This window comes from Camelus bactrianus, chromosome 32 (genome assembly GCF_048773025.1).
Source record: "Camelus bactrianus isolate YW-2024 breed Bactrian camel chromosome 32, ASM4877302v1, whole genome shotgun sequence".
NCBI lineage: Eukaryota > Metazoa > Chordata > Mammalia > Artiodactyla > Camelidae > Camelus > Camelus bactrianus.
In genome coordinates, this window is record NC_133570.1 from 10,820,672 (window position 1) to 10,845,926 (window position 25,255).

The window sequence follows — 25,255 nt, forward strand, 5'->3', positions numbered from 1 at the left end:
ACAAAAAAGGACATAACTAAAAGGAGGCATAAATTAATCTGTAATCACAGTGGGAAATTTACTATACCTCTCAACAACTGATAGACAAAGCAGAAGGTAGTTTCACCAGATACAGAAGATCCAAGTAACACAACTAAAACGCTTGATCTAATTGACATACACAGAACATTCCACTTAAAGGCAACAGAATACATGAACATTTACCAAAATTGACTATATATTAGGCCATTAAAGACTCCTCAACAAATTTCGAGGTATTGGAGTCACTTAGAGTGTGTTCTCTGATCAAAGTGGAATTGAGCAATAAATAAATCATGAAAAGATAGAATATCGCCAAATATTTTGAAAATATTTAGATGTAACCTAAATATCCAAATTAGGTGTAACCTTGTGAGGTTTTGGACTTACTCTTTTTTTTTTTTTTTTAACTTTTTTTATTGAGTTATAGTTGGACTTACTCTAAATAATGTTGTCTTTGTTTATTGTAGTTTAAAAACATGGAATGTGGATTTTAAATTTAAATAAATATCGCCAAATTTCCTCCAAAGAGGTTGCACCAGCTTATAGTCCCATTAACAAATATTCTCATGTACCAAAACTTTTTGAACTTTTAGTCAGATCAGTGAAAAACTTTTCTCACTGTCATTTTAATTTTTATTTCTCATTATGAGTTAGGCTGCATATCTTTCATATGTTGACAAGCCATTTCTATTCCTTCTCTGTGAACTCTCGATGATTTTTGCCCATTTGTTGGGTTGTTGGGTTTTTTTTCTTAATAATTTGTGGTAGACCTTGCAATATTTTTTTCTAATTTCTCTTTTGACATTCTTTATTCTGGGCTTTTGGGGGACAGAATGCAGAAATTTGTTACAAGAAATTCAGCTATTTTTTTCCACCAGCTGGCTATCTAGTTGTTCTCAAGTATTTTAGAGGAATCTGTATTTTTCTCACATTTTCTTTCTGATATTAAAATGTCACCTTCACATAGAATTAATTTAAATAGAGATCTAAAGTAAAAGCACTGCTGCAATTAAAAAGTAGAATGTAAATTTTATAAACATTGACAATGTGAAAATAATAATGTAACTAGAAAAAGGTAAGGGTAGGAAAGAAATGTGAATGTACTAATTTTCCTATTTTTCAAAATAGATAGTCAATAATAGTTCTTACATTGAGATATATATATATATACACATATATTTTTTTAAGTAACTCTAATCTCTTAAAGCTTTTCATAATCTTTTTATCCCCCTTAACTTTAGAGGACCTTTAGGAACTGGTAACTCTTAGTGAAGAAATTATAACTAAGCAATTATTTTACTTCAGTCTCTTCTAATTCTATTAAATTCAAATATACCTTAATTTAATAGATTATTCTTTAAATTAGCTTTGTATAATAAGTTTCTCATGTAAAATTTCTAGGTATCCATCATTGTGAGAGGGAGTGGAGAATGTCTAAAATGACATTTCATAACTTAACAATATTTCTGAGTGGTGGAATTTGGGGTGATTGTCTTTTACTTTCTTTTTATGGATTTCTCTGTATTATTTAAATGTTCAAAGTAAACATATTTCCAAGGACAATAAAAGCATTCCTTTAAAATGGTCTGAGAACTTTCCAATTGTATGAGTTTGGAGAACAGTGAAGAGACAGAATTGCAGACAAAGAGAACAGTCAGAGCAAAGATGTGCAGGTGTGAAACTCACTGCATGAGGCAAGAATGATCTAGAATGTACTATGCATTGGGTGGGAAGGAGGAGTAGGGGTGACTAGATTGGAGTCTAGAAATTCAAGCAGGAATATAAAGGGCCTGTAAAGGGCCAGGCTTTACAATGGTGGCAGTGAAATATTTTTAAGATGATGAGTGTATCAGCTTTAAAACACTTAAACAGGTAAGGGTTTAATTACCTCATGCAATGAGAGGTCCAGGACATTGGGAAAGAAGGTGTTAGAAGCAGTCCAGAGCTGTAAGCAGCTCAACAGCTCCTCCTGTCTTCCTGCTTTACCATCCGTAGCATGTGGATTTTATCTTCTTGGTCACAAAATGGCTCCTGCTTCTCCAAGACTCAAGTCTCTATCCCAGGCAGGAGAAAGGAGGCAGGGCAAAGGGCAAAATGGCTACTCGTCCTGTGCCTTACTTCTTATTCTAGAAAACAAAGCCTTCCTCAGGGGCTTCTGCCTTTATCTCATTGGCCAGAACCTGATCACATTGTTATCTCTTAACTGCAGAGAAGGCTGGAGTCCAGCTCTTTTACTTTCTAGTGCTCACAGTAACGGAAGACAAGGAAAAGAGGTTGGAATGGAGGATAAAGGGGACACAGTATCTGTCACAGTGCATGACACGATCAGACCTATGTTTTAGGAAGAGAATTGTGGCAGGCCACCAGAAAACACACTCCAAAGTAAGGAAACCTGGGTTGCAGCCCCAGCTCTTCCACTGTTCAGCTGTGTAAATCACTTAACCTCTCTGGGACTAAATTCCTCACCTTGGAAATAAAAGAGTTTCTAAGACCTATTCCTGCTCTAAAAATTCAGTATCTTAGGTTATAGCTTGAGATTTACTGAAAACTGATTTGCTCTTTTGTATAATTGCAAGCACTCAAGTAGCAAAATAATTTACTTTCTCCCTTTCGTTTTTCTCTTAAAATATGCAGGCTACAGTTACTTCCAGGAGCGGGGTTTCATTTTCAGAAAGGACTCTTTGCAGGGGAAGAGATATTTTTACAAAAAACAGTAGCAAAAGCTACAGTTCCCCGAACAGCAAAGTCAGGGTGAAAGAAAAAGGTGTAGCTTTTTTTTTCTCACAGCGATCCTGCTCCTCTTTTATATCTTTTTAACCTATAAAGAAATTAAATCCATTCCATCATCTAAGGCCTACCACATTATATCTCACTCTCCTAGCATCTTCAAATTACGATTTCACCTAAGTGAATTTTCTACGTAACTGAACCTTTTCCTTTAAAAAACAAAACTTCTTCCTCCTACTTTTAATCATTTTCGGTGGCAGTCTTGTCAAAATATATGCTGTGCTTTCCTGCCTTCTTAAAGAAAGCATAATGAACATAATTTCACTTGCTGGTGGCTCCGAAACAGTAGCATTTCATGATCTCTTGGAGTATTAAAGGACTGTATGAAGGGCATTTGCCCCTTTGCAAAATAGCCCACAAACCTTAGTTCATTTTTATTGGGTTGGTCAGTTGGTGTGTTAGTCATGGAATTTCCCTCTTTCTCTACCATCAGGCAGTCAGAGAACTTTCAAAGAACTCTTCTTTCTAGGCCGAATAACCCTCTAACAGTTCTCAACCCTTTATTCTCCTACTTTTATTCCCCCTTTTCTAAACTACTGTAAGCTGAGAAACCAGGAAATCAGAATATGTAAAGATCGCTGATGATATTGAAGGTGAAGCCTGTTTTTCCAAGAAAAGTGTATAGACTTTGGGGTAGTTATTTTCACTCCTCAGAGGCCCTGATCCCTTAGTTCTGGTTCTATAGAACTAAGAGGAAGCTGCCAGAATTCCGACCTCTGGGTAAATGGAACAGCAGCCATATTTTCAAATGTGACATATTTTCAAAGGTGACAACAGAAACAGAAGACAAAACATACACAAGTCTGTTTTCAAAAGGGTAGAGTAGGGTGGGGAAGAGGATCGGGGCAGATTATAACAAAAATAGTCTGTACTCTGCATTGCTTTTGCTTATTATTTAGTTTGAGGTTGAAAGTCACAAGCCTCTCAGCTACTATTTAAAGTCTTAGTCATTGTTATTACTTGTAAGGTAAAGTAAACCTCAAGAATGTTGAAGTAAATTCTAGGACAAAGTTCACAAAATGGGGCTTGAGGAAGAAGAGAAAAGCATAGTTCTCCCTTTATAACAATTATACAAGATGAGAGGCTACATGAAATGAAAATCAGATCTCATTTGTGCAAAATCCACAGGACTGTTTCATGTGTATTTACTTTTATGTCTAATCTTACACCTAAAAATATGTTTCCTCCTTATCAGTTTGTGTTCTCTCCTCCCTTAATCAGCATGACTTTGTTCGACGAGACCGGCCTATACGTGTCCTCATTGACCTCATACAAAGGACAAAAGATGCTGTTCGTGAGTTGGATAACCTGCAGTACCGGAAAATGAAAAAAATCCTTTTCCAAGAGACACGAAATGGACCCTTGAATGAGTCACAGGAGGATGAAGAAGTAGGTTCAGTTCATTTTAGCTGGTGCTCACGGAGTGCCTACAAAGTAAAAAAGTTCTGGAGTGGGCATCATGAAAAACACTTTTGGAGGTAACAGTGCAATGGATGCTCTCTGCCTTAAGAGACATGCAGACTCGCAGAAGAGACATTCATAAAATAAGTCTTATTATATAAGGCAAAATATGAAAAATGCTATTGAGGTATAACACTATGCAGGGGTCCGTAGTGGGGAGAGAATAAGTCATCCGCTGGTGGGGATTAGTGAAGAGGTGGGTAGTTTTTGATGGACAGGCATAGGGCGTTTTAGACCCAGGAAAATGTTGTGCTTTAGGAAGATCATCACAGCAACAGAGTGTAAGATAGATTTGAATGGGTGACATTCTGGATAACAGTCCATGCAAGAGGTAATAAGGGCAATGTCTGTGGGAATGGGGGGAAAGGAACACTTGAGAAACACCATAGAGGTACATTTGCAATACAGTGCTTCTCATTGAAAGTGACAGTGACAGATGAGGAGGAGTTTATGGTGACTCTGTGATTAGACTATGTCAGTACCAAGAACAGGGAAAAAGAACCAAGGAGAAAGAGTAAGTTCAGGATAATTTCAGTTTGGTGCCTATTGAGTTTAAGGTCCTGGCATCCGATGCTACTGACACAGTACACAGAAAGAGTTTTCAAAGGAAAGATGACTTTCTGCTTTCTCATTCAAATAACTTAAGAAGGATTGGTTGAAGGCAAGGATAATGACAGCTGGGACACGTGAATGGAGATGTCGAGCGTTTGGTTGTGAAAGACAAATCCAGAACAAAGGAAAGGGTAGCTGGTTTGGGGGTGAAGAGTGTTAAAATGATAATGAGTCGAGGAGTTGAATGTAGAATGAGAAGAGGGCCCATCATGCCATATAAGAAAAGAGAGGCCTAGGAAATAAAGGTGTCACAGATGTTAAGAGAGGACACAGCTTCAAGGAGGGAGCATCCAGTACCATCAGATGCCACAGAACGGTCAAGTTAGGCAAACACCAAAATCAGCGTTCCCTGGGTGTTATGCGTAGGGCCTTCTCGGTGACCTCAGTAAAAGCAGTTTTACAGGAATAGTAGGATGATTACTGTGGGTTGTGGAACAAATGGGAAGTGAGACAGTAGAGACAGCAAAATTTGGTTATTTGAAGATTCATAAATTTAGCCAGGAAGGAAGAGTGACAAAGAGTTGTATGTAGAAAGGTACATAAATATGGGGAATACCTCTTCATAGTTAAATGCAGAGGTGGAAGGAGCCAGGACAGAGGCACTGAAGACAGAGGAAAGAGATGTAGTTAAAGAGTGGATCTCACTATAACTCAATTTAAAAATGTTAAAAAAAAAAAAAAAAAAAGAGTGGATCTCAGGGAGTGCACAGGATAGGAGCATGAGTCTTAGTGCAGGGATTAGCTTCAACAAAAGAAAGGACTCCTCTTCCTCAAAAACTATTTTTTAAAAAAGAGGGTAAGAATGAAGAATGAATTTTAGTTTAGCTTTTTAATATTAAAGAAAATAAAACAAATTTTTTTTATCAGTAATTATAAAAGTGAAATTCAGAGAGCTGAATTGGAATTTAAAAGTTCTTGATTGCATATATACAAGTGATTCCCTTTAATTGGGAAAATAAGTCTATTAAAAATATAATGTATTATCTACCATTTTAAATTACCCAAATTACCTTTGTCAGTGATTCCTTACATTGCCATAGCTAAGTCACAATTCATTAAAGTTATGTATGTACAGTATGGTTCTTTGAAAAATAGGGTTTATTTAGAGCTAAGTTGCTTTAATTATATTATTTAATCTTGTATCAAAAGATATCCCACTGTGATGGGTAAATTATATGTTCTGATTATTTTACCACTTCTCAAATAGTAGTCTTTGGACGAGCAGTGATGAATACCAGTATTATTTAACAGATATATTTAATAAGATTACAGAGGTAAGCATGATGGAATTGCTTGAGGGAGGCAGAATTTAATTACCTGCACCGGACAGTAGAATTAATATCCCTACTTAGATATGAAGTTACTCAGTAATGACTTGCAAAGGAGCATATTGCTTGTCACAACTCTGAAAACTCTTTTCACTCTCTTAGTTTCAAGAGACCACTGCCATGTTTGCAGATATCCTGGAGGTCACCTGTTCAGTAGCCTGCCATCTTTCTCTAGCACCTTGATGTTCCTGAAGGTCTCTTAGAAACCTGGCCTGGTTCCACTTATTGAATAGCAATACGACCATAAGATAGTTGCTTATGACAGGGGAAAGCCCTGGGATAGCAGTATTTGGAACCTTACGACCCATGTCCAGAGGAGCCCCTGGGGAAGGCATGGAAGCGAACTAGAGATGTCTGAAAATGGTGGGGGGAGTAGTGGAGCCCCTACATTAAAAGTTTATCCTTGGAGATTTGGCAGAAAAGCAACTTTGCACTGCAAAATTGAGTGTGCTTAATAACTTAATCAGTAGATTGGCACTTTATCTCCAGTCTTTTTTTTTTTTAACCCGAATGCCCCATTTTTATAGGACAGTGAACATGGAACCAGCCTGCACAGGGAAATGGACAGCCTGGGCAGCAACCATTCCATCCCAAGCATGTCTGTGAGCACAGGAAGCCAGAGCAGCAGTGTGAACAGCATGCAGGAGGTGATGGACGAGAGCAGCTCTGAACTTGTCATGATGCATGATGACGAAAGCACAGTAAATTCCAGCTCCTCTGTTCTGCACAGGAAGGTAGGTGTCCTGGTCCCCTTCACAGCTGTAGGCTTTCCAGTCATAATGAAGACAGCTCAGGTCACTCAGCATCCAGATATTTTATTTCCCTTTTACGTAGGGGTCTCAACCTAGCACTTGATAGTTCTCTTACAGTAAAAAGATGATGAAGGACTGCCCAAGCTGTATCTGTGCCTATTTCTTCATCTTCCTGTCTTGTTACTCTGATGTCTATCAATAAACAAAAATAAATAAATCCATAAATCTCCAAGTCGAAGAAACCTGTAAGTTCCTCTCTAAACCAATAACCTTAATACTACAGACTTTAAAAGCTTTCTGAGTATAACCCATCGATTGTGACCTTTTAGAAGTATGTTCTTTCAGAAGTATGGTTCTTACTGTATAGTCCCAACCAAAGTACTATTTGTTTTAGAACAGTTTCCACTCTTTTCTCTTGTTTCTTGGATTTATTGTTTCTAATTCTTCTAAGACTAGCTCTCTATCAGCTTAATTATTCTGAATTTTGAGTGAATGATTCTGTTTTTGTTTTGACTTTACTTTTCCAGTTGAAGATCCTCATTTCATACAAGCCTATCATGGTTTATAAGTGGAAATACTTTATAAAGAACTGAAAAATAATTTTAGAGCTTCTTTCAAAGCAATTTCTATAAGATGAGTATTTCACAGAATTATCAATAATTCTTTGGAGTAATTCCCAAAAGTGTTTTAAGTAACCTTAGGTAAGCAGTCCATAGTGTGGAATTGTAGGAAAGAATCCGTTATAACTTTTTCCTTTTAGGTATATGTGAGTTATGTATGTACTTATTTTAATAAATATCAGTGATTACATTCCAGTTCCAGTAGGAGAGCAAATTTAAGAATTTTTTTCATGTAGACTATTGGTTGTACATTTTTATTGAGAGGAAAAGAAAATTGAACAGGTAAGGATGAAGGATGGGAGAAAATATGTTGGCGCTCAGTCATGAACAGTGGAGGGATATACATTTATTTTTCTGTACTGATTAACTTATTCATGTATTCACATTCATGGAGACCTTTATTATCTGTCAGGAACTATGGTAGGCCCTTTGGATACAGACAAATAAAACAGACATCATACCTTCATGGAGCATATTATCTGTAGGAGAAATTAAGCAAATAATCACACAAGTAACTATATCATATAATTATAAAACTTGCTCTGGGTAAGAGGAGGACTTAATGTAGCCGAGAATAGGGGCAAGTCTCCCCAGTGAAGTGACAGTTAAGCTAACGCTTCACAGACCAATAAATGTTAGTTAACTTGGGGTGAAAGATGGGGGTGAGTCAGGAAGCAATATGTGCAAAGGCTCTGAGACAAAAGGAACTTTGCTCAAGGAAGAGGGAAAAGATCAGAGAGGTTAGATCTTGGTGAACTATGTGGAAAGTGAATTGAAACTAGAGAGACAGCAAGGACCCAAATCATCAGTAAGTCATAAAAGCATTTTGAGGAGTGGAGTGATATCAGACAGATGCAGAGATCTGCTAAGAGTTCAGCATTGTCACCTGGCCTTCTTTGAACTTGGGCAAGTGATCGTGTATTTGAAAGGCAGAAAAGTTTTCACTGGGCTCTCTTTTTGGAAGGAGCTATCATGGATTCTGATAGATACGGTCTTTTTCCTTTCTGTTACCTCTGGACCTCCATGGGGACAGACAGCAAAAGAGAAGGAATTCTGTTGAATCTCTAGGACCTCTCAAATGAGCACCTGGAATTAGAAGAAAGATACTACTGGCCTAATCCACAAGAAAGAGCACCCTAGTCTTGAACCCATTGGTGGTTTTAATTTTAATCTCTGAATACTAGTATAGAACTTTCTTGTAATAATATGGGTCTTCCAATACTTTTTTTCTCCTTGGTATAATCACTTAAGAAGACTAGATGATAATTTATATTCTGAAATAGAAGGTAATTGTATTTGATATGCAAAAAATATTTGTCAGGAAATTTTAAGTTCTAAAATGTATTTCTAATTTATTATTAAGTATGTAGAGGAAATGTGATGGAAAACATTGAAAAGCATTTGCAAATAAAACTTTGAGTTAACCTCAAAATATAAGCAAGCTAATCAAAAAATATCAACAGAGTAAAAAGGCAACCCACAGAATAGGAATAAATATTTGCAAATCATATATCTTATAAAGGATTAATATCTGGAATATATAGAGAACTTCTAAAACTCAACAACCACAAAAAAATAACCTGAATCAAAAATGAGCAAAGGACTTGAATCAACATTTCTCCAAAGAAGGTACACAAATGGCCAATAAGCACACGAAAAGATGCTCAACATTGTTAATCATTAGGGAAATCCAAATCAAAACTACAATGAGATACCACTTCATACATGCTAGGATGGCTGTTATCAAAAAACCAGAAGATGTGGGGTGTGGTATAGCTTAGTTGTAAAGTATGTGCTTGGTGTGTACAAGGTCCTCAGTTCAATCCCCAGTGTCTCTGTTAAGGATGAAAAAAAAAACAGACTATCACAACTGTTGGTGAGGATATGGAGATATCAGAACCCTAGTATGCTGTTGGTAGGAATGTAAAATGGTGCAGCTACTGTGGAAAATGGTATGGTGATTCCTTAAAAAATTAAAAATAGAATTACTATAAGATCTAGCAATTCCACTTCTCCATATATGTCTGAAAGAATTGAAAGCAGGATCTCAAAGATATTTTTTTTTACACTCATGTTCATAGCAACCTTATTCACAACAGCCAAGAAGTGAAAGCAATGCAAATGCCCATTGATGGATGGATGAATAAACAAAATGTGGTCTATACGTACAGTGGAATATTATTCAGTCTTTAAAAGGAAGGAAATTCTGAAATATGCTACAATATAGGTGAACCATGGAGACATGCTAAGTGAAATATGCCAGTCACAGAAAGAGAAATACTGTGTGACTCCACTTATACGAGGCCCTTAGGGTAGTCAAAATCATAGACAGAAAGTAGAATGGTGGTTACTAGGGATTGGGGGAGGGGATAAATGCAGAGTTGTTATTTAATGGGTCTAGAGCTTCAGTTTACAAGGAGAAAAGAGTTATGGGAATGGATGGTGGTAATGGTTACACAACATTGTAAGTATATTAGCACTGAACTGTACACTTAAAAATAATTAGGATGGTAACTTTATGTGTATTTTAACCATAATAAAAAAGGAAAAAGAATATAAGCAGGCTAGAAAAATAGAATATATTATATATGAAAACTTAGTGTTAAATAATTGTATCTCTTCATTCAAACCTATTTATGTCCCATACCTGAGCTTAAAAGTATATTATCTTCAAATACAATAGAAATAAATTATTTGGAAGCTTAATATTTGTTGGTTTACTTAAATTCCTAAGTTTCCAACTTGGGAACATAAATGAAATAGAATCTTAAGGTCTCAGTAGAAATCTAGTTTTGTATAGTGGACTATAGGAATGAGGAAACTAAAGTACTGTCTGCCACTGTTAGTTTTCTTTTAATTTGGACAAGTCACAAACCTCTCTGGTCCTCAGTTTTTCCATCTGTAAAATTAGAAGTTGATCTGAATGATTTCCAAGATCCCGTCCAGCTCTAAAATTTTGTGTTTCTATTCCTGTAATTTTAAAAAGAGCTACTCTCTAATGTGACTTTCAAGCTGTTTTGTAAAGAGGTGCCTCAGGACCAAGCCTCATCCACCTCACTCGAGACAAGTCTACCTTTATCTCTTACATTATGTATTTGGATTTCACTTGAAGGGTTTTTTTTTTTTCTTTGTTGTTTCCCTAAAAGCCACTAGCCTGGTAATTCCCTTCTTCGTGCAGATAGGTGGTAGCTACACCGTATTACATGTAGGTGCAGGTAACACGTTGCAGTTCGGATTCTCCAGGAAGCAGAGCTGAGATGGCTTAGCATGGGAGATTTTTTGTTTTTTGTTTTTAATTAGGAAATTCCTTTAGGGTCAACCCCTGTGGAAGGGAAGAGAAAGAAGCAGCATTGGGTAGAGGGCAAAATTGAACTGAGATGGAGGTCCAATGGCAGCCTCAACCAACCCCTCAGGGAGCTCTGGAGCTAAAAGAGTCCTTCAGAGTTGTCCATACTGAGCCAGGTCAGTCGTTGCATAGGTGAAACCCAGGAAGAGTGTGAACTTGGACAAGGCTGCTCTCGATAGGGCAGCCCCGAGAACTGACAGTCAAAGATGATTGCCAACAGCAGCTCCTTCCTTAAAGGGGGAATCTGGGTAGTGCATTGTTGGGTCTATCATAATTTGTGACCACGAAGATTATTTTAGAGAAAAAGCAGTCAATATTGTTTTAGGAAACACTTTCCAGTTTTATATTTCTAGAATCTTAGAGAAAGCTATATATATCAGTAAATTATCATATTATAAATAATGTTCTACCCATTATCTCATTATTCTATTTTATTTTATTTTTAATACTTGTCACTATCCAAAACTTTATTATGTACTAATTTGTGTAATTTTTTCATGAGTAGAATATAAATTTCATCATGGATAAGGCTATGCCTACCTTGTCCTGCACTGTATCTCAGCACCTAAAACAGTGCCTGGCACAGCATGGGCTCTCAGTAAATAGCTGTGGAATGAATGAATGAACAAACAGAAAATACACAGTGAATGAATTAATTACCAGACACCATGCTATTTTGGTTCATTGAACATATAGATTTAAAAGGGTCAAATAATCTTAAATATTATCTTTATGATTTGAAAGACCTAAATGAATAGATTTTCTCCAGTGATGGTACTCTAGACAATAAGAACATGCTCAATAAATATCAAAATATAAAAATAAGGGTGGGGAAGTTTTTGTTCCTCACCCTTGATTGTTACAATCCAGATTACAGATATATCCTAAATTAGTCAAATCATATATATGAACAGATGACCATTTTATGTAGGAAGTAAACTTACTTTTAAAGGCCATGTTTAACTAGTAGGAGCGTGACTTGCAGTTACCTGTTCTGCATCCAGAATAAAGATGCCCTGATTTTAGGACAGTTCTGTCACAGATAAAGCCCCCAAAATGTAAAGGAGACGCTGAAAATTTTCCTTTAACATCAGAATTTCAGGTTACTTTTTCTCCAGTCTTTGCCTCTACTCTGGTCTATCCCAGGCACTGAAGGTATCCTAATCTAATCTTCCTTTTGAGCAAGAATGATTTGATAAGACAGAAGGTATATTCTGACAAAATAAACTTAAAGCACTTATTTCTTTTCCCCTTGCTAGTGTTGCCACACTGCTTTTTCCAACAACAAGAATATTCACCACATCTCTGGACTGTTAGCTGCTCAAGGACATCTCTTTTCACATGCCCCCTAGCCTGGTGTCTGTCACATAGTAAGCACTCAATAAATGTTCAATGAAGATGAACTTTTATAGGACACAACTTTACACCTCAATTCTTGATTATTCACAAATGAGTCCCAGGGCAAACTCTTAATCCAGATTAGTTTTTTTTTTTTTGTGGTCACCTAGCCTGCCTCTAAGCTTCCACTCTACTCCTTAAAACCATTGTGTACTTAGCAGTGGCAAACAGATTTTAATATCATCCGAAGCAACAAAGTATTTTAATTTGTCAGTTAAAAGATATAGTTTTATCTTGTTAAAGTCTAAAATCAGTTATCTTTGCTTGCTGCTGCCTTCTATTAATACAGATCACGAGACTTTAATATATTAAAACTATTTGTTCATTAATCAACTTGTTATTTTCAGTTTACCTAATGAACTCTAGTCGTCATGGCCTCTTTTTAGAGACTATTTTTAAAAACCATTCTATCCTAACTCCTAAAGCTTTACTTGGCCCTTCCTAATAGTCAATGTTAGCGAGGTTCCCCCCACCCCCAACATCTTTTTAAAAAGAACAACTTTACCATTTTCATGGGAGAAAAAAGTGCAATGTCCTTGAGGGGATAGGATGTTCTAGTTTAATTTTCACTTGCTTCAGTGGCCTTTCCTATTTTTGCTGAAGAGAGGAGCAAGTTCTTTGACTCTTCCACTCACATTGGGCAAAGTAAAAGTAAATTAACATATGAAGGTAATGTTAATGTTTCTTAAACAGTAGTCACACTGACCACCTCGCTACAGTGACAGCTTTATCCTCAGCATCCTGCTGGTTGATTTTTCTCCCTGATAAGCTATCCTTCCAGGTGAAGAGACCCTTTTCCATCTTCTCCCCTTCCTCTAGCCCCAGCTTTTGATAGCTGCACCTGCTTAGGCAATAATTTAATAATTTTAAAATGAACAAAACAAAAGAGATAGTAGGTTTGCTGATCCCTTCTCCACAGCGTGAGAAGTATGGGAATCTATAAAAAGGCTTCTTGTCACCAGAAAAAAAGCCATTTTTAGATCCCCTCCCTCCCTCCACGTAAAGAGGTGCTTGTGTGTGCATGTCACTATTTTATGACTTCCTTAGAGTACAGAGTGGCAGGTTTTTTATGAAATACAAATTCGAATTCTGTTAAATAATAAAGGAGAAAATGTCATTTTCTCACAATCTCCTCAGACCTATACTCTGGAGCTTATTTATTCAGCAAATATTTACTGAATTGCCTACAAACTGTCAAGTACGGTGCTAGGTGCTAGGGAGACTGAGATTTTTCAGACCACATTCACTGTGCCTTCAAAAAGCTCACAGTCTCATGCACAGACAGACAAGTGTAAGCAGGAGGAAGGGTGTGATAAAGGTATACCCAAAACAGAACAGAGTCCAGTGGAGTGGCTTCTGAGGTTAATCTCAAGTTAATCTAGAAACTTTAAACTAGTGACCACACCATGAATCTTCATTTCAAAGCATAAATAGTAGGATATTTAGGGGGAAACTTCTAAATAAAGAGTAAAGCCCCTTGCCCAGGGTGTAATAGTAAGATTTGTGTCTCTTGCTTCACATACTTCACTATGTTGTATAAAGTTCAATTATTTTTACTAAAGGATTTTTTGAGGGTAGGGTAGTTAGGTTTGTTTGTTTATTATTTTTTATTTAATGGAGATACTGGGGATTGAATCCATGACATCGTGCATGCTAAGCATGTGCTCTACCACTGAGCTATACCCTTCCCTACAATTTTTTTTTTTTACTAAAAGTTTTGAGCAAACATTATGACAACTTTTTTTTTTAATCTCAGGAAGTTTCATTTTTTGCAATGAAAGAACATTATAAATGTATCAGATGAACACAGATTTACTTAAAACTGGTCCCCAATACATACTGGTTTTTCAAAAAGCTGTTTTGTTTGTTCCTGGATGATAATGTTTTAAAGATAAATTATAAACAAGTCATATATTTTGTCTTGGTAAGCAGGACATGGTATTTGTTCTTAATCTTCTAGAATCATTCTTCAGCATCAAAGATGTTGGCCCTCTCATCATCATTTGTAAATAACACGCAGCAGTGCTTAACTGCATAAAATAGCAAATTGACCCTTTCCATTAACAATCTTAAAATGTGTTCAGTTTAGAAATTCTGGGAGCCAGGTATAATCATTTTCAAAAGGACTGCTACTTAAAGGGTCCAGTGTAACCAACAGGCAAAATACCCAGTAAAGCTGATAGTTTAATTTGTTCTTAACTTGCTTCTCAAGTCACATTCCTCTTATTTTAAAATTGCTTTAAGTTGTCTGCAGAGTTTTGAACTTGTTTTAAGCAGTGGTGTTGAATATCTTAAAATTTATTTCCCTATGCACATGAAGTGGCTATCCACTGTTAGACTAATTTTGCCTTTTTTGTGGTCCCTTGTGGTATAATATTTGAAGACTTTTTGTGTTGGTAATCTCTGTTACAAAGCTGCTACAGAAACTAAGAATTCTTTTTTAAAAGTTAAAAATATTGGGAGGAGTAGCAAAGAGTTCTACTGTGAGCATTATTTATTATACTTAAAATAGATTAAAATTTTGGACCTATTCTTCAGACTAACTTCTAAAATAGCATTATTTTTTAAATATACCTTAATGGGTTATTTAATTAGCTACATATCAACTAAAATAACTATGACTACACATTTTAATTTTTTCAGGGTGTTTTATATCCTTGAGTATAAAAATTTAGCAAATATAATGTGACTTTTAATTTGATAAGCAGGGTCCTAAACTACAAGTGTTAATTTTTATCTGAGAGAAAACAAATATTAAAGTTACGCATATTTGCACATGAATTTGTTTTGTTTTATTCTGTTATATGAATAGTGTGGATTTTGGTGTCCTAGTTAACTTTGTAAATCAAGTTTTACAATTTGAAACTGAGCTGCTGCCACAGCATTCGAGAGCTCCCTCTCAGCAAGTGTACTTAATGTTGTCTAATACTCACCAAAACTGTGACCTATAAAACCACAGGCCTCTACCTAGTCTGTCTCTTCTGATTACTGACATTTAGAAGCTTCTTGCTTTTCTGGGATTATAATGTTAAGTAAGACCCATGTTGGAGATAACATAATTTAGTAATAAATATTCAGCAATATGATTGGTATTAGATCCCAGTGCCTTCCTCTCTAGAACCTTAAATCTAGTGCATAAATCTAGTCCCATACCTAATCTCTCTTTGCCTGGTAAAATAAGAGTTTATATTTCCCTGGAAATAATGTGGAAAAATTTTAATTGACTTATCGAGTATTTTTTAATAAATTTCAAAAATACAGGTTGAGATGCATTCTTAACCTATAGTGCTATCTAATAGAACTTTCTGTGATGATGGAAATGAACCAAACCTACACTATTCAGTATGGCAGCCATAGTGGCTATCTTGAAACATAACTGGTGTGACTTAGAAACTGAATTTTACATGTTATTTAAATAAAATATCCATGTGGCTAATGGCTATCTTATTGGACAGCACAGCAATAGAACACCCCTTGAATTTGGTAAGTATGCCTTCAGTGGTGTTAAAGGTGTCTTCATTATTTGAAAGCAAAATAGACCACAGTACAGTAAAAAAAAAAAAAAACTCTAAACATAGATGTAATGCTACATACCTTCCCAACATTCTGAAGCATTGTAATTTTATAAAAGGAAAAAGAAAATCAGCCCAGTAATGAATTTAATCATGGCTCTTGGCTTTTACATAAAAACTGGGATATAAAATTTAATTTTCCTCAAGGAGTATATGTTTTGACTTTTCAAAATTTTAGACTATATAATAAGATTTTGTATTTTTTAAATCTCTTTAATTTTGTTATCTGATGAAGGAAAGAGCAATTATAAAAAATTTCAAATAATCATGGACAAAATGCAAAACTGACTTCTCACCATGGTTTCTCCTAAAACCCTAGGGCAATAAGAGAATCAATTTCTCCTTCCCTATCCTGAACATGTACTACTTTAAAATCCCCCATGGTTGTACATGTTTTAGAGCTATTAATTTTTATAGTATCTTTTTTTCTGAAGGGGTAGAGCTTCTTACTGACTGACCACTCCGTCTTTTCTAGAGCAAAGCATCACCCTTTGAAAGCATTTTCCCCTTTAAAAGTCCTTTCAATTGCATTTAAGAAACATCCATTATCATCCTTCCAGGGAATGTTATTTTTCATGGGCGTTACAACAAGATTAATCATCTTTGCCTATCAAGAAGCACAGAATTGATTAAATCAGTCAAGGACGTTAAATTCCAGCTTTACTCACTCTGGTGACTGTACGGAGACTGAGTTGAGGAAGAATTTGTGAAAGTATCGTTTGGTTAAAATTGTATGCCTGTCTCTTTAAATCTAAAAAAAAATCCTTTCAGAAGCTGTAGAGAGAAGGTGCTAGAACTGTGTACGATCATGACTGGAAAGCAGGATCCCTCAGTGACTGCCGAATCTTCCCAGCACAAGACAGAGAGGCAGTTCAGCACAAGCCTACACTGATTCTAGGCAGAACGATGATCCTACCAAACAGATCTCAAATAAAATTAAATTGAGAAAGCAGATCTTTCAAGGGAATGAGGCGGAGGCTCGCTTTTATGTTAAAAGCCACCAGCATCCTCCTTGCTAGACATGGACATGACATTTTTAAAGGAATTATTTGGTTACAGCGTTTTAAGCAAACTGTTCTAAGGAGTCTGTACATTGCCTTGTTTTTTCTATTCTTTTTTTCTTTTGCATATATGTAATTCTGGAGGTAAAGAAAAAGCCTGCCAGGGATTCAGAAGGCATCCCACTAGCGATCAGCTGACATTCCTAACTGAAGGCTGCAATGTGTTGCTTATTCATTTTGTACCGTGGGAGCTGCGGGGACTAGCAGAGAGCTAAACTATGCATTTCAAACAGCAGTGCTTGTGCAGAAAGAGGGGTGAGAGAGAGGCAGCCGGCGAGGAAAGAGCACAGCTGGACTTTCTCCTTGTTTTTATCCATTTCTGCAGGATCATGTATTCATAAGGGATGAGGCGGGCCACGGCGATCCCAGGCCTGAGCCGCGGCCTACCCAGTCAGTTCAGAGCCAGGCCCTCCACTACCGGAACAGAGAGCGCTTTGCCACGATCAAATCAGCATCTTTGGTAAGCAAACACCCCTCTACCCACCTTCCCTTCCTTCCCCTCCTCCCCATCTGGCAGCCTCTCGCCCTCCCTGAGCCTCTCTCGGCTTCATGGATGGGAGGAAAGGAGTCAAGAATGTTTTCTCCCTCCTAATAATTTTATTCATTTTAGAAAAAATCTGTTGGCATAGCAACCTGATCTCAGATATTTTAGCATTGTCTCCGGCATGGGAAAAAAAACCCTTTGTGTGTGTGTGTGTGTGTGTGTGTGTGTATTTATATATGCTGTATGTGCAAAATAAAAGGCCTTTGAGATGAAGTTGCTAATCTATCCAATTTTGTAAAAGCTATTTGTCTTTTCATTGAAATATTCATGCTAAAAATATTTTAAAGGTATTTGATGTATGTGTATGCAGGGCACTATGCTTCTTTTTGTATAGGTGCATGTGTGTGTCTGTAATGTGTATACCCACATCAAAAGATAAAACACAATTTAAAAAAAAATATGGTTTCTGGCTAATGTATATAATTGTAGGAAATAAGATACTTGCTTCCCAGGAATGGATTGCTGGTTCGTTCTGGTTCATTCATTTATTTATTGCAACAATGGTAGTGGCTGCACTTCCCCATTTAACCCCTGAAGAATTTTCCTGGCACCAATAAAGCAAGAGGGGCTTTGTAGGAGAGGGGAGGGATGGTTGTGGAAGAAAAGATACTGTAGGAACCTTCAGCATTTTTACTATTGCAAATGTGATTGCTGGATGCCCTTGTAGTAGCAAAAGGGGTGTGTACTGGAAGAGTTAGTTTTCATGCCTCCTCCCCTTGGCCCCCGACGCGTGCGCGTGCGCACTCACACTCACACACTCACACACACACACACACACACACTCACATCGTTTCATCCTTGGCACTCTTAACTCTTTTTAATCTTTTGCTTCCGAATATCACTTCTCAGCCAAAAAAATTATTGAAATATTAGTTGTTGTGCCCAGATTGATGCTGGAAGTCACATGGGCAGGAAGAGTTAGTGTACACTGCCTGGCTGTTACATTTAGAACCTGTGATGACATCATCCAAGGCCGACCCAGAAATGATTCTTTTCCTTGTCCTATTTTTTAAATCTGATTTCCACTTTTATCTCTCAAGTGTTTTAAAGGCTTTTCAGTTAGTTACCTTTGGGACTGATAATGGGTTATAATTTTTAAAAACCCAAATAGAAAGAAAATGGAAGTTAAAGCACCTACATATTGCTATGCCTACTGCTGTCTAAAAGCAAGCAATTTAATTTAGATGGCTTATAAATCAGCCTGCCTTTAAGGTCCTTTGTATAGAAGTTTCTTGTTGTCTCTTCAGTGGGCAATTTTTCATTTTAAATGCATGCCATACTGTGTAATGGAGGTCTTAAAATGTCCACTATGTATTTGCTAATGATTGTTAAGCACCTACAAAACATGCTTTTGAATCTAAATAAAGCATCATGAAATTACTGAATAGTAAATATCTTCATACCATGGTATCTGACAAAAAAAGAAATATGATATTTGGGAAATACTACTACTTACCCCTGACTCTTGTGAGACTTGCACCTTTATCCAGACCTGTGCATGCTGAAGTGAGAGGAGAAATGCTGAACCACCACTGAGAATCAGAGCACCATAAGCAGGTTTTAAATGTGAAGCAGATATTGTACCAAGCGGGCTTTCCAAACCCTCTGGGACGGGTTCTCTTCTCTTCTCACTTGCCACACCCTCATTCCCACATCATATATTCATGACCTCTCCTGCCTCCCAGGAAGATCACTACTGCCATCCCAGAATGATCTCACGCTCCCATTTGTGAACTCACCCAGGGCCACCCTGTGTGCATCTCAGCCATCACAGTCTCCCTTTCTGTGGATGATGAAAGCTGCTTCCCTACTAGGCTATCTCAGGGCTATGGGCAAAGACCTCAGGAGCCCCTCGGAATCCTGCAGGCTTCACAGTGCACATCCAGGGAACGCTGGGATCAGTCTCTCTGATGGACTTTGGATTTGCTAAAAGGCCCTCCCCCACCTATATTAAGTTAAAAACAGAGTCGCAATAGGCTGTTGCTATAGCCACAAAATAAGTTGTTTCATGTGTAAAATCTCCAAATGTGATGCTTTGGGAGTCACGGTGGGATTGATGCAAGCTTGTCAGAGTTTAATGGTTTTTGTATTTGATGGTTTTTAGAGAGAAAAAAAGTTAAAAGGAAAAGTGATGTGGTGGTATGCCATTTTGTGTCCCTTTTTGGACAATATAACTATTGGTGTGGATATTTTAATGTGTGTTATCAAGTACTACAGTTCTAGTTCCCATTATATTATTTTCAAAGGCTAATTCCAATAGGAATATATAAATCAGGACATTGGAATATCAAAAAGAAGCATCTAATTTTTAAAAATTTATCTCAAACCTTAGTGTTTTTCGTAGATCCCTGCTGAAATGAAAGGGGCTAAAATTACTTAAAATAACATAAAAATAAGAACAAGATCATGGGGAAATGAAAGTCCAGCGTATTGAATAATCAAGTCATTGCTGAAACCTCTCTTCACTTCTCATAGTTAGTAGCAATACTATGTTGATTTATTTATTTTGGTTTTACTCTTTCTTTGTAATCTTCTAGCAGAAGTGCCAACAAGCCACAGAGTGATCCGAAAGTGAACAGCAAAAAGAAAAAGAATTTAGAAATTAGTTTATCAGTTACTAGATAAATAAGTGATGAGTATATATTTTAACTAGACTTGCAAACTGACAAAAAAAATTACGATTCCTCAAATTTGTTTATCAATCTGCCCCTTCTTCATAAAACTAAAAGAGGCCTATCTCTGTGATTTTTTTTTCCCCTTAGCAATTCTTTCTACATTTTGCTTTTGAATGGGGCTATTGACAAATGTATTAAGCCCATGGGCTACAGGCTTTTACTGCTAGATTTTTTTTTTTATTATTTTGGCACCTTAAAACTGAGTTTTTTATGTTATGATACACTGTTGCACAATTGCACTTGTAACAAAAGACCTTGATACTAGAGGAAACCCTGAGGGAACTTTCAAATTTGATATACATATATTTTTAAATTATTATTATAATCATTTAAGAGCAGAGATTATTGACCTTCTTTTGAAAAATTAGAAGGAAGGGCCTTTCATGGGATCTCTTTTATTCTTTCTTTTTCTTCTTCTGTACGAAAGTTCATATTGGGCTGATTTGTTACCTGAGTAAGGAGATGTTTATGTAGTTCTTCAAAATTACTCACCTGACTTCTTGGGCCTTTGAGAAGTGCCTTCCTTGAGTTTTTAATTGTTCTTGAATGGAGAGGCTAGTATTTTAATTAGATTAGTGACTCATCAGAGTATTTTCAGCTATTGTTACATCTTATGTCATTTAAAAGAATTTTTCTTGGGGGGGGTAACTAGGTTTCTTTATGTATTTTTAAATTAATTTTTTATTTTATTTTATTTTTTAGTGGAGGTACTGGGGCTTGAACCCAGGACCTTTTGCGTGATAAGCATGCACTCTACTGCTACCCTCCCCCTTGATGTCATTTCTTAAAATTTCATAGTATTCTGGGTCACCGGCTGTTCCCATAGTAGGTGTTCCTATAAAGAGCACCAAGGCCACATCTATCAGACAGTTCAACATTTGGCCTTCTGGAGGAGTACTCACTAGAATGCAGTGGTCCAAAACATGGGAACTGATGTTAGAATACACATTAATGAGAGGGGTGTGAACCTCTTAGTTTCTAATCTCCAGGAAAGCATGTAGGAGAAAAATTTTTATTTTTCTATCCATACAAATATAGATTCTTCTACTTTGGTTTTTATCAGATTCAATAAAAGAGCTCATATAAAAATGAAATCTTCACTTGATTTTTTTTAAAAAACGCAACCTAATCATTCAGCTAATTGTGAAGTCGTGTACTTGAATGAGTTTGATAGACCAGTGTAAAATATTAGAGTAAATGCTACTGTTCCCCCTTTCATGTGCCCTGCTGTTCTGTTTCTAAATGCTTGGAAGTGTGTTCTCTTCCTGGGTGGTGCACCAGAGGTTGCTTATCAAAATGCTGTGTATCTCCTCTTTCCTTTTTCTTGGCTTCTTAATCTCACTAAGATCCTTCCTGATACCATTTTTCACTCGTGCTGCCCAGTCTATATGCCCCATCCACTTGACCAAAGTCCCTCAGTAAACATGTGTTGAGTGAATGAATGAACAAGTGAGTGAATCAATGAACAATGAATGAATGAAGTCTCTTCCAGTCCTGCTATCACAGAAGAGTTTGGGTTTATAAGTGTGTGTTTTCAGAGTTCTTCATATCAGTTTTTCTGTACAAGGCAGAATTGCCTGTTACCAGTCATTACTTTTAGTATGAATTTAAAATGTTTTTTCCCTAGGTGTTTTCAAGAGTGAAATGTCAAATTTCTGATGCCAAAATGTGACTCACTGTATTCTTTTTAAGAACTTGCTATAAATTTCATTTGTTCTAAGTGCTGAGGTAGCCAGTTTTATCATACACATTATTTTGATTCTTACACATAATTAATCTTGTAAGGTGCCTTTGATCTCTGAAGAGAGTAATGTTATCAGCCACCATGCTCCTCTTTTATGTTCAGTAAGTTGCTTATTGGCCTTCTAGTGCAGTATTCGGTACTTGGTAGGCATACAGTACACTTTGGATGAAGTGGTTTGTTTTAGGGCCAAAATTTGCTAGAACTAAACAGGGTAGAAGGCAATGGCTGTAGAAACTTTCTGAAAAAAGTTCAGTCTTCCTTTGTTGTTCTTTATTTTTATGTATCATTCCAAGTATACGAAATAGTTAATTCAGATTCAGAAATTATATATTCTAATCCACAACCTAGGCATAACAACAGTTTTATTGTTAAACTTGCCGTTTCTCTTGGATCCACTTCTGATCTATGTCCCCATCATCAGAAATGCTTAGTGGAAGAGATTTAAAAAACACCCTACTCTTAGCTTGGCGGAAGAAGGAAACCAACATATATTGAATATCTTGTGTGTATCAGACACCTTGCAAGGCACAAGTGTTATCTCATTATAGCAGTATTTCCTCTTAACATATGAAGATATTGAGAGACTTCAAGAGGTTATGTACTTTGCCCAAGGTCACCTGTATAGTGAGGGGTGGAAAGAGATTTGTCTGCAAGCAGCCTGCTAGGTATGGCAGGATGCTGCTGCCGTCCTTTAGATGATCACATTTTTGACACCACACTTGTGAAAACCAGTCATTACCTTTCTACAACTTTCTCTCATTCTTAGAATTACTCAGTTTGTAACTTAGACTTAACCACTCTCTCCAATGCTTTTTCCCCTCCATTACTTCCTAACAGAAAGGTTCTTTCTTTGCTGCCTTGGTAACGTGGATTTCTCAGGCAATTCAAGAGCTGTAGGACCTTAGTGCAAATCCCAGGCTTTATAAAAATTAAAGAGATTAATTACATGTGAAAGCATATTATGTCAACCATAAAGTATAATAAAATTATGAGCTATTTTTAATTCTGTTGACCACATAGTGTATTTATAAGACATGAAGTATAAACTTAAAACACACAGGTATACATAACTATAGATAATATGTTTTATATGTTTCATGTTAGACTCCATAAATGAAACATGGTTATACTTTTATTTAAATTCATCTAACTTGAGCATGGAATTCTAAAACTCAGTATCTCTAAATGTACCTAAAAATTTAGACAATTACTCTGCGATTTAGAAAGTTTAGTTGTAACAAATGGAAGGTGATATTAGGAGTTTAAAATGATGATTAACCAAATTATGGGAAGCATTCGCATTTGCAGGCAAAGTGGCTCTTGTGGAATTCAGTTATGTACAGTGGTAGCATGGTGAGCTTTGTAATTTGTCTCTGCCACAAGCTCGTATGATCTGGCATGCAGCAGGACCACCCTCTTAACAGGGACTCACCCACCAATTAGAATAGAAAGTGTTCTTGATACAAGTCATTTCCATTTTATCTGGAGACTGCCTGGTTTAGGAAAATGGCCATCCTGAAAATATTTTATTGACCACAAGCCTGTCAGACATTCTGCTAGCCAGTTTTAAATGTGTTGTGATAGCTGTAGAGTGTACCATGCCTCAGCTTTGGGAATCTGATTAAAGATGGAATGCTCAAATAAGAAAAAAATAAGTTTGTGGATAAAACATGCCTCAAACTCATTACCCCAGAACAGACACTTGACTGCCTTATTTGTCTGAAAAACAAGTGAATTCAAAAAGATTGAATGGTATCCTTTCTGTTCATTGGAATTTTTTTCCCTATAATTGAACTTCAGGAAGACGCAGGCATGAGAAAGTGAAATGTACACATGTATTTCAAACTGCTTCTTCCTTTTATCATGAAATAAGTACATTAAAAATGTTATTGTAATGACAAAATAGAAATAGATTTATTTTCTTTAGAGTGTTAGATGTGTCTTTAGTGATGGTATCTTTTTTTTTTTTTTGGTCTTGAAATATCTTCTGCTCTTATTCTTCATACTTTAAAGAGGATTGTCCTTTAGAAAAGAGAAATGAATATGAGAAACCTAGTGTTAGTTTCAGCTGGAAAGGTTTCAAAGTTCAGCTTATGTTTAATGGTGTGCTTTGATAATACTATCCAGTTACAGAACAGCACTCTTGATAGTAAGGACTCAGTCTAGTATGCAGGGACACCTTCTAAAAAGAGCAAAGAAACAAACTGTTCTTTGTACAAAATGCACTTTGACCCATAAACTGAAAATAGTAGAGAGAATTAATAGCAGCATGAAAATTTCCAGTAAAACTTGTTTGAGGGTTAGATTGGGGAGAGTTGGCTTATAATAGTAGATTGGAGTGACTGAATTTCTTAGTAAAAAAACAAAACCAAAGTCATAATTGTGTAATTAAGATTTTCTGCTAAAATAGGGAAGATTAGAAGGAAGTGACTAGAGAATCTAGTAGGAAAATAATGAAGGGTCATAAATTGAAGGAAAGACTGGAAAATCAGAAAAGGTTTAATGTAAAGAAACAAGAAATGCTGAAATTTACAGTTGCAATCTTCAGTTTGTTAGATACTCATTTGAAAATGGGTTAAGGAAAAATTGCTAAGAAAAGTAGGCATCCAAAAATTATAGAAAGGCTTTCTCCTCTTTAGGAGAGCAAGTGAGTGTGTGTAATTTGTTAACATCTTTTTTGCAGGGAAGGGGAGGAAGGAGACAGATGATTTAGAAGGATAGCGCTCCCTCTCTCTCTCTTTCTCGCTCTCTCTCTCTCTCTCTCTCTTTCTCTTTCTCTCAGTCACTTTCACTCTTGCTCTCTCAGTTCATATCAAGAACCGGAAATAAATCTTGTTCAAACTATTTTAAAAGGATATTCAAGATTCCTATGACTATTAGAGACATGATCTTTAAAAAGAAACATATAAATAGTATAATATAGTACCGTGCTTCTCAACCAGAGGGATTTGCCCCCCAGGGGACATTTGGCAATGTCTACAGACATTTTTTTGTATTATCTTAACTTAGGAGGAATGCTGGTAAACATCCTGTAATGCATAAGACAGCCTCTCAGAACCAAGAATTATCTGGCTCATTGTCAATAGTGCCAAGATTGAGAAATCCTGGTGTAGTGGAAATAGCATGGCTCTGGAATCAGATAGAAGCAGGTCTGAATTCCAGCCCTAGTCCTTATTAGCTCTGTGACCTTGAGGATATATAGAATGATATGTCAAAAAGATGTAAATATATTTTGGCTGAAGAAATACATTAATTCCCTCAAGTCTCAATTTCTTCATCAATAAAATGATGGTGGTCACACCTACCTCATGGATGAATAAAATGAATGAGTGAA

The 25,255-nt window shown here is 36.4% G+C and overlaps 1 protein-coding gene across 4 annotated transcripts in view; it reads left to right on the forward strand.

Moving 5' to 3' along the window:
- Nucleotides 1-25,255, forward strand: part of TAOK3 (TAO kinase 3) — a 146,659-nt gene that overhangs the window by 98,213 nt on the left and 23,191 nt on the right. For all 4 annotated transcript variants that reach the window (XM_074356098.1, XM_010963618.3, XM_074356100.1 and 1 more), the window contains 3 exons: nucleotides 4,030-4,197; nucleotides 6,737-6,943; nucleotides 17,284-17,418. In XM_074356098.1, coding sequence (XP_074212199.1) covers nucleotides 4,030-4,197; nucleotides 6,737-6,943; nucleotides 17,284-17,418 — 510 coding nt within the window. The remainder of the gene's footprint in view (nucleotides 1-4,029; nucleotides 4,198-6,736; nucleotides 6,944-17,283; nucleotides 17,419-25,255) is intronic.